This window comes from Halyomorpha halys, unplaced genomic scaffold (assembly GCF_000696795.3).
Source record: "Halyomorpha halys isolate HHAL.00 unplaced genomic scaffold, Hhal_1.1 Scaffold50.1, whole genome shotgun sequence".
NCBI lineage: Eukaryota > Metazoa > Arthropoda > Insecta > Hemiptera > Pentatomidae > Halyomorpha > Halyomorpha halys.
In genome coordinates, this window is record NW_027106849.1 from 1,071,915 (window position 1) to 1,082,086 (window position 10,172).

Genomic DNA, 10,172 nt, shown 5'->3' on the forward strand with positions numbered 1-10,172 from the left:
CATTGTGTCAATTAATATTTTATCGCTTAAGCTAAAATATAAGCTTCGCTTGTAGAATGTTTGAAAATGTCACCTAAACGTGACATTTGGCAATACTTCTATTCTTATGACTATTTAATAAGATGGAAATATATCAGGTTCTTATGTTTTAAACAAACAATGACATGGTTTGGTATAGCTAACGTCCTTTTTTTACATTTTATTATGGGTGATTATCATCGTCAAATGAAAGAAAAGTTTATAATTAATAATTGTACCCTAATTCAATGCTAAATGATTTTTTTTTTTTTGCCATTTCAAATTTACAATTTTATTATTAAATTTTGTGGTCATGTTTTGCCTGAGTTAAAATTTTGATAGCTTGTTTTAGCTAGACGCTAAGCTAAGAATAGTCATAATGTATAAAGAGTTTCATTAAAAATTAATTGATCAACTTCTGAATAATAATTTTTTTTTTTTTGACAAACGAAAATTCTACATCGAAAAGCTATTTAATTTATCAGAAATTTAAATTTTTCTTTGTTAAATAGGTGTTACATATCAACATTTTCAGTTTAAAGAATGACCGATCTATAAGAGATAATCCTAATATAATTTATAAATAATAACTTTCCAAAATTAGATATACAGTGTAGTATCGGTAATAGCTGCAGGATTACAGAATGTATTGGGAAAAATGGTTTGAAAAAATTAACAAAATGCATGTACATAACTATTATTATTTATTTATTTTTTTTTTTACATATTTTATCAGAAATTTGGCAGTCAGAAGTTTTAAAAATTAACCTTTTTTATAGAAGTCAGTTTTTTTTTTTTTTGCTGAGACTTTTGCAGATACTTTTTCACTACTTCTTTTCTCAGACGTTGCAAGAGAAAGACTTTCCCTCACATATCATTCTATTTCTCCGTTCAGACAGTGAATGAATTTTTTTTTTACTCTAGTTTAAATTTCCGAGATTATACTGAATTGACATTTAGTTTAAAAAAAAAATTCCTAATTTTTATGATTTTGCTCATGAGTTTTTAGTTAATTATTGATATCTAAAAATTCCCCCTCTATTTAAGAAATCCAAATGTCAGTTTTAACACTAAGTGAATATTAGCTGTATTATAACCTGTAGGCCGAAACGTTAGAGGATGAAAGTACATCATTTTTAGTTGATGTTTATTAATAATATAAATCTCTCCCAAACAATTAATTAATAAATATATTAAATTAGTAAACTAGTAATTATTTTCTTTTACTTTTAAATATTGTTACTAATGGTTAAATTTATAATATTATTAAATTAATAGATAACAATTACTGATCCGAGTGTACAGTCTACAGAACGAGGGACTATTCCAAATAGGTCGGTCTACAGAAGGAGCTAGCATTGTGTGCTAATAGCCCACTCATATCCTGCCTCCGCCCAATTGGAGGGCTCTACTATTCAACCACCTAATAATCTATTAGTCAGTCCCGTATATATATACATATATAAAAGATTTTTTTTTATTTATTGATAGATATTACAATCTGCCACACAGTTGTGGGCAATACGTAATAGTGATGAATGATCACATTCATACTACAATAAAATAAAATAAGAATACAAATAAATAAATGAGTGAAAAAAAAAGTCTCTCTTAAAATATATACAAACAGAAGGATAAACAAAATGAACATAATCAAACTATGTGTATGAGAAAATAAATAAATAAAATAACATAATGATAAAATAATATAATCTCTAGTCACATTTACTCTATTATATACAATATTTACACAATCGACCTGAGGATCCCCGAGCCCACTCTATACCCCAGGTGTGATTGGTAGAGCAGAGCTCAAAAGATCCCAGCACATCACTGGTGGTGAGCCAGTGGAGGCTGAGCAAGTGCGCTAATGCCACAAACACTCAACTTCAGTGGAAGATCTGACCATTGCCAGAACTCCAATTGTCCATTTTTATTAACAGTAAGTCTCTTAGTCACTGCCGTTTCAACCTTCTAGGTGGGCTAGGTATAGGTAGAACTAGATAAGGTTTGAACCAAAGGATTAGAATGGTTGTAAAAGTTTATATGGAATTTTGAGAATTTGGTTGGTATGAGATCAAGGACAAAAGGGATATGTAGATCATGGTGTAGTGTTCTGTTGGAAACGTAATAGAGTGCATTAACTATGATTCTAAGGATTTTGGATCGAAAGGATTGGATACGTTTGATATGATTAAAAATAGCTGAAACTGATTACCTTGAACTTTAAGAAGGCAGTGGTGGTACTGAATACATGTTATTGTTTCAGAGGGTTCTAATCAATCATCGTTATAAATTAATGACCTGGCTTGCATAAACTTTTCGTTTAATATCACACCAGACGAAAAACTCCAGTGGTGTCAGAACTGGAGGGCGTGAAAATAAAACTATGTGTTATACGTCCATTCACTTCTGCTGTGAAAGAAATATTGAGAAAGAAAATCTCTTCAAACAACATTTAATATCAAAATTAATGTTTCACTAATAAAGTAGTTGGAAAACACATTGATTTTATATTCTTTAAATAAATAAATTAGAATCCGAATTAAGTCTCAATACATTCATTAGTACCACTTTATTAGTCCAACGTTTCGGCCATCCTCAAAGACACTCTTAAATATAAATGTTATTACCATATCCTATTATTTAAAAACTTTTTGCTGGCTATTTTGCCTAGGTCATTAATATTAGTCAAATCACATGTTGTCACTATTTCTTTAATTTTCAAAACTTTTAATTACAAAAAAATAGTGTGTTGATAAGAAAGTGAAAATATGAGGAGAATGTAGTTGGGAGTTTGATAAATGTTAAAATATTTAATAGGAAACGTATAAAAGAGTGATGACAAATTATTAAAAAATAATAAAGAACATAAACTAAAGGAGAAAAAAACATTGTTAATTATCTGAATATATTAACGATAAGTTCTGTTTGTCGGTTTTTAAATTGACGAAAGAACGTTAGAGTTGGTTTCCTTTGAAATATTTTATTATTCTTATTTTTACCCTTCCATGTACTTTTTAACTAACTCGTACGTAACTGGATGCTCGTCGTCTTCCAAGCCAGGTATGTTTTAAGTTTGTTGTATTTTTTCTTATCTTTCCGTTACCCACTTTTCCATCTCTATTCTTTTCTTATTCTTCCTTACCCACGTTATTAGTTTTGTTCAACATGTATATTATTAATGTCATATTTTCTAATTACTTCTTTGTATTACTTAACTTTATATTTTGTTTCTTTTTTTGACTTACATACTACATTAGTTACACATATTTACTTTCCATAACTTTAAATTAATTTAAATGTTTTATAATAATATTTAAATGATTATTATCGAATTAAACTACTCATATTTCGTTCTTTTTATGTATTATATAACTTTATATTTTTATTTCATTAATTATGTTATTTTACTCACATATTTAATTACCTATATATAGGTTTTATTTCCAACTTTTTAAATTACTTTATTTATATACATATTCATTCTGTACAATTAGTTAGTTTAATCTTTCTATGTATCCTTTATTCACTGGTTGTTATCTTGTTTTTTGTCCTTAGCCCTGATGAAAGCTAGAAATTCTGGCTGAAACGTTGGGACTTATAAATAAATTTTTCAACTTATTTATGTTGTTCTCTAACCGCACCCCAACTATCTTCTCCACATATTTTATCCACAGTCAACTATCTTTTCATCAGTATGATGATAGAGTTAAATTGATCAGTTATTAAAATTTTGGAAATTTGTGGAATAGTGACAAAATTGGGTGATTTGACTAATATTAACGACCTGGGCAGAATAGTCTCCAAAATGTTTTTAAATAATTCGATTTGAGATTCAAATTTATATTTAAGATTGTTCTTGAGGATGGCCGAAACGTTGGACTTTTAAAGAAATATTAATGAATGTGTTAAGACAGCCTGAAAATTAATTAGTTTATTTACACATTAATTTATTTTAATCTAAATAATTCATAACAGTTAAAATCATTAATATTATTAATAGTACTTTGCTTAAAACAGTTAAAATTAGAGTCTTCCAACACGTCTGACTTGGCTGACCAGTTCAATTATAAAATTAATAAAAATTGGGTTGTACCTAAGTGAAAGTTATTCTATGCGCGCACTGCACCAGATTTTGTGTACCTTTTTTGGCTTCCATTCGGACCACATTTCTACAATGTAATATTAAGTAATAGAGGAAATTTTTTAGAAGGAAGAAAAGTAAAAAAGTTAAAATCACATATTCAAATGCTTTAGGAACAATGTTTAATTGATATAATTTCACTACGTGACGTATGTATAGTAATGGATTATCTCCTTTTTAGTTATTGTTTCTAATTTTAATTGCAGTTTTAATTATTTCTCATACCCTCTATATTAATTATTTTAATATTCAAACGTTGAATATAATTTTATTCATGATATTGTATTAAATAAAAGTCAATCAATATAACGGATTTATTTACCCATTAGTATTAGTATTATTCATCTCAATAGAATAAACCACATTTTGAATTTTAAAAAAACTGTTTTTGATTTTAATGACAATGTCCTAATGTCTACGTTGTATTAATACTTTTGAAATTAGTTTTTCCTTCTTATTTTCTTTATTGTTTAAAATTGTTTTTTTAAAAATATATTAAGGATTATATTACCTCTTCTTTAGTTTTATTGTTAATTACATCCAAATAATTATACTTGTATGTTGTCCTAATTTTACATGGGAAGTTATCTCGCTTAAATCGTCTGCACCATCATTCAACTATGAACTGACCCCTTCTACACGCCATAGTTAAATGATAGTTCAGACAGTTTACGTTAGATAAGTTTCTCTATAAAACGAGGATAAATAATGAATGGAAAAAAAATATAATTATACGGATGTGATTAACAAGATAACTAAAGAAACGGTAATATAATCCTGAAGATAGGGAAAGCACCCCCAAAAAATCAAAATGAATAAGAAATAAAGAAAATAAAAGACTGAAGTTGCTCAAATATTAACGAAAAAAGATAAATAAATCTGTACAACTATAACCCATAAAGGGTGTAGTTCTTTGTTAGGAAGTGCAGTTACTAGACCAACGGTTGTATAGGAGTTGATTTGATAAGAAACATCCTTGACCGCCAGATGTTTTCCTAATTAAGGGATACCCGCATATTGAGGCTGGGTGGATACTGGAGAGCTCTCAAACCCACAGGGCTAGCTCACGACTACAGTGAAACAGGAAATAATTATCTTGCCACAGCTGGATTCGAAGCCAGGTCCTTGGAGTTAGTAGCCCAGTGCCTTACCATTGAGCTACCCGCTCACCCAAGAGCTAATAAGTATAGAATCATATGTTTTAATAAATACATATATTAATACGTATCATGTAGGAAGTGTTATATATTAATATATTTAGTAAATACTCTTCTATTTAAGAATCAAATTATTCGGTTTTATTGACTTAAACAAGAAAGTAAGTTTTTGGACCGTTAGCAATTACAGATTCATCATTGGTAGTTCATAGATTGCTGATATCTAACCTATTGTTAAATAATAAATTATTTATTTTTAAAAGAAATATTGCTGAACTGAACTGGAATGTATTACCATGACTTTGGCCGTGGATGTGGTGCTGACAAGGCAACGTGAGTAGGACTATATCTGTCGCCGCTGGTTTCCGGGTAAGGGACGATATGGAGTCAGGGCTATGATTAATGTTTCTTAGATCTCGATGTGGCATCGGGCACAGTATGGCGTGTCCCCGATTCTCCATAATCTTGGAGGAACTGTCTAGTATATATTCTGTAATGTCTCGTCACATGACAAATTATTTTTTAGAGCAAAGTGCGTCTATTAATGAGATTTCACGAACTGCTTTTTGCAATTTATTCAGAGGAAAAAAATTATTGTTATTCATAATAAAATATTTTGTATTACTTTTATTATACACTTTATTATGTTGTATTTAGAATAACTATTTAATTATCTATATAGTATTAGTAATAACTAATTATTTATTAGGAATGAAAATTTAATTCGCTATTAAATCATACTAAGAGGTACACTTTTCTATATTGTTTTGAGAATTACTATTTAATTATTTATATAGCTTTAGGAATAACTACCTAATTATTTATGTAGTATTAGGAATAACTATTTAATTATTTATTAGAAATAAAAATTTAATTCGATATGTTATTATATCATATTAAGATATACACTTTTTTATATTTTTTTAGGTTTTGGAAATAACTATTTAATTATTTATTAGGGAAAAAAATAATCGTTATTATTATTATTAAATTATATCAAGATGTTACAATAAGCAATAGGAATTTTCCTATGTATACATATTTATATCTATGCCTTCATTGTCACTAATACTAACAACAACTAAACTCCAAACCAAATGGGCCAAACTCCATGGTTAAAAGATTTATATATTAGCCAATAAACTATCTATCATAATAAAATATTTTTCATACATATATTTTTTATTCCTTTGCAAAGTAATTTTAAGAAATAGAAGAAAAAAAAACTTGCAAATAAATTCAATAAATGCAAATAATGTTTTCTGCAGCATTTCATGCAACTATTAACATAAATATCCAAAAGTGGCAAAAACAATAAATGTAACACAATATTATGGCACAAAGGTAATATTTTATACAGTCTAAACTTGTTACACAGCAACTGACTTATTATTATCATAACTATTTCTTGACTTTTATTTTAGTATTTAAAATTTGCGCTTTTTTTAATAATTAATTCATGTGGATATAAACACGCTGTAGCACCATTTTCATAATAAATCAGTTAAAAATAAACAGTAACATGGGATGTAATTTGGGACTTGAAAATCCCAACTGCACTATTTTTCTATTTTATTGATGGTATTTATTGTTTTTTGTTTATGGCAATAAATTGATAATTCGATAGATTTAATATAACTTAATAACTATTAATAACTTAGATTTCATCTATCACTACTGGTAGTATAAAAAAAAAATTCTCATTCGCAAAAAAAAATGTTAGATTTCGAATATTTTTATTGCAGCCTAGACTCAACATTTCCTAGAACACATACTTTTTCCTGGAGATGTGACGAATGTCGGCCAGTGTTCCCCAGTGTTCCGGAAACGTGTCTTCAGGCACAAAACCCGAAATTAGAAATATTATTATTTAAATTAATTAGTAAAAATATATATAAACCATTAGTAAGGCAAAATGCAGACTGCATACATTACCTAACCTCATATCTATAGGGTGTTTTTTTAAGCCCGATAGAACTTGAAATTGTAAAAAATAACACAAAAAATTAAATTGTAATCAAAATTTTTTTTTATTCGAAAGATCAATACGTGACATTAACATTTGAAAATGATTTCGGGCATATGGGCACCGCGGCTGTTCTTGACGAAGCGCATTCTGGACGTCCAATTTTGGCCGTATGTCACGAATAACACGAACAATGCTGGCCTCCAAGGCGTCAATTGTTGCTGGTTTATCAGCATAAACCAGTGACTTCACGTAGCCCCACAGGAAATAATCGAGAGGTGTCAAATCGCACGACCATATGCGGCAATTTTGCTTATTAACAAACCCGTTAAGCCAAAAATGCGCCTCATCGCTGAACACAATTTTACAGAATGCGCTTCGTCAAGAACAGCCGCGGTGCCCATATGCCCGAAATCATTTTCAAATGTTAATGTCACGTATTGATCTTTCGAATAAAAAAAAAATTTTGATTACAATTTAATTTTTTGTGTTATTTTTTACAATTTCAAGTTCTATCGGGCTTAAAAAAAAACCTATACATACGACCTTATAGCACTAAAAATACCCAATCTGGAAATTTTTAATTTTTACGGGCTCATTAAATTCCTTAAATAGTAACTAAAAATTATAGCTTTTCAAAATGAAAAACAAATAATTATTTAACAAAAAGAACACACATAAACAGTTTTCAATCAGACATCTTTGTCATACATCATCTTGTAATCTTGTTCTGAAATAGTTAACAAAAAGGTATAAGTTTATGCTGTCGTCTTACGATCGAATTACGAAAATCATAGAAGAGATCCAGTTGTAACTGTAACTAGGTCCATTTGTAACTAAGATATTATGATTCCAGAAATGTCAAAGTCATATGAGGCCATTGCCGGTTCGATTCCGGACCAGATGGGTTAACTTTTATTTCGTGGTAGTTATACTAAATAAAAACTTGACCATCTCAGTCTGGTTAGAAGAGGTTGGTTAGTAGTGGTTCCCAAAGTGTCCAGGTTGCCTCAAGTGTCGCAAGCGAATACCTCTTTTCAAGATATTACAAAACAAAAAGAAAGAATGAAGAAAAATCAAATAGAAAATATAAAGTGCATTCTAGCATTAACTTTGCACTATTTTTTCTTCTTTTCCCACACATCCAACCTCTTAACTATGATAGTGCCGACTTTTGTTGTTTTTTTTTTTTATCTCAATTCATTCAATATCAAGGTAAAATTTTGAGAGCCACTGACCTATAGGATAACTCCGCGTATGTTAGAAATGACTTGGTAGTAAACAAAAATAAGTCAAATACATATGGAAGACTGTTCTAAGAAAGGGGAGCTATTAATTCCATCGTTATCTTGGTTAAAAATGAAAAATTTAGAACCTATTGTTATATCAAGCGATATATATATAATAACTATAACAGAGCATAATTCTACTTTAAGCGAACTGATATGTTTTTATTACAAATATACTTATAATATTCTTTATTCGCCTCAAATTAGTGGTTAAAAAAGTGTGCTGAGGCCAGCCCTGTGCTACGGAGCACCTATGCTGGCTGACCTACATAGCACCTTTAACGGACAAGAGGTTCCAACAGTTTCAGAGCGGTATACGGTGAGACGTATAGTGACACATACTACACTTTGAAGAGCTAAGACGGACCACATACATACGACATTCCAACTACCGACTGTGACAGAATTTATATCGAGGAGACATATCAATTTTTTGACAGCCTTCAGTACTGTACGAATCCATTATTTAGGACACTGACACCGACTGGACTGAGACACAAAACAGAATCAGACTCGACTGAGTGCAAGTGACTAAATTTGAATCATCAAACCTGGTGAGCCCTATCACCAAGAGACTACCTCATTCCAAATGATCAGCCCACTCTTCAAATGCATTACCGGGATGCACAAAAAGGGAAACCCTCAACCCGTCTTCATCATGACATCAACCCCGCGAAACATGGGGCTTAGAAGAAAAAAAATGTCTTTATTTATTTTGGGATATATTCATTTAGAATAATATAATGGGGATAGAAAATGGACTTTACTTCCTTAGGGCAAAATATAAATAATAAAATTTATCTAATTATATGCAACAATAAATGATAAAAAGAATTATACTGCCTTGCGTTATTAATAATAGAATTTATAAAGCCATTTAGTGGTATCCTATTAGCCTTCTTCTGTCGAAGTTATTTTAATATATTCTTAGTACAATTAATCATGAAGTTAATTTCAAAACCTACATATGTTGTGTCTAGTAGTTAGATTTTGGAATTAAGGTCTCGTTTTGTAGGATGTTCGAACCTACAAATATACTTGCACAATTATGACTTGCTCATAGAGCTACACTGAAACCATTGCGATAATCTCGGACCTGGGAAATGTCAGAGCTGTTTGGTTAGGGGGAAGACTAGCAGCTGATCGCCCACTGGCGCCAAACCACTCCCGCCGCAACTTAGTGGGATCGCTCACATTTAGTCCAATTTGTCTTTTTTGTTTGACGGCAGTTGTTTGTATTCTACTTTCCTATTGCATATTTGTTGTGGGTTCTTGGAGTCTTGGGTTCGACTACTTAGGTTTCGGATACTATTTAAATTATTATATTATATTATAATATTATTACAGTTTAGCAGAGATCTCTGCCTACAACTGTAAGTTATTTTTTTCTTTCTCATCTTATCTCTTATTTCTTCATTTCCTATTATCCATATTTCTTCTCATTTTCTATAACACGCCCTTTATATATTGATACATTTTATTACTTTTGGGTACTCATTATTTTACATTTTACACCTTTTATGTTGGTTTTTCCCTTTCCTCTCTCTCTCTCTCTCTCTCTCTCTCTCTCTCTCTCTCTCTCTCTCTCTCTCTCT

The 10,172-nt window shown here is 30.0% G+C and overlaps 1 protein-coding gene across 1 annotated transcript in view; it reads right to left on the reverse strand.

Annotated features, from left to right (window-relative positions):
* Window positions 1–4,133: 4,133 nt before the first annotated feature.
* LOC106690708 (discoidin domain-containing receptor 2) overlaps window positions 4,134–10,172 on the reverse strand; it is a 411,939-nt gene continuing 405,900 nt past the window's right edge. The window contains exon 13 of the mRNA XM_067045155.1: window positions 4,134–4,193. Coding sequence (XP_066901256.1) covers window positions 4,134–4,193 — 60 coding nt within the window. The remainder of the gene's footprint in view (window positions 4,194–10,172) is intronic.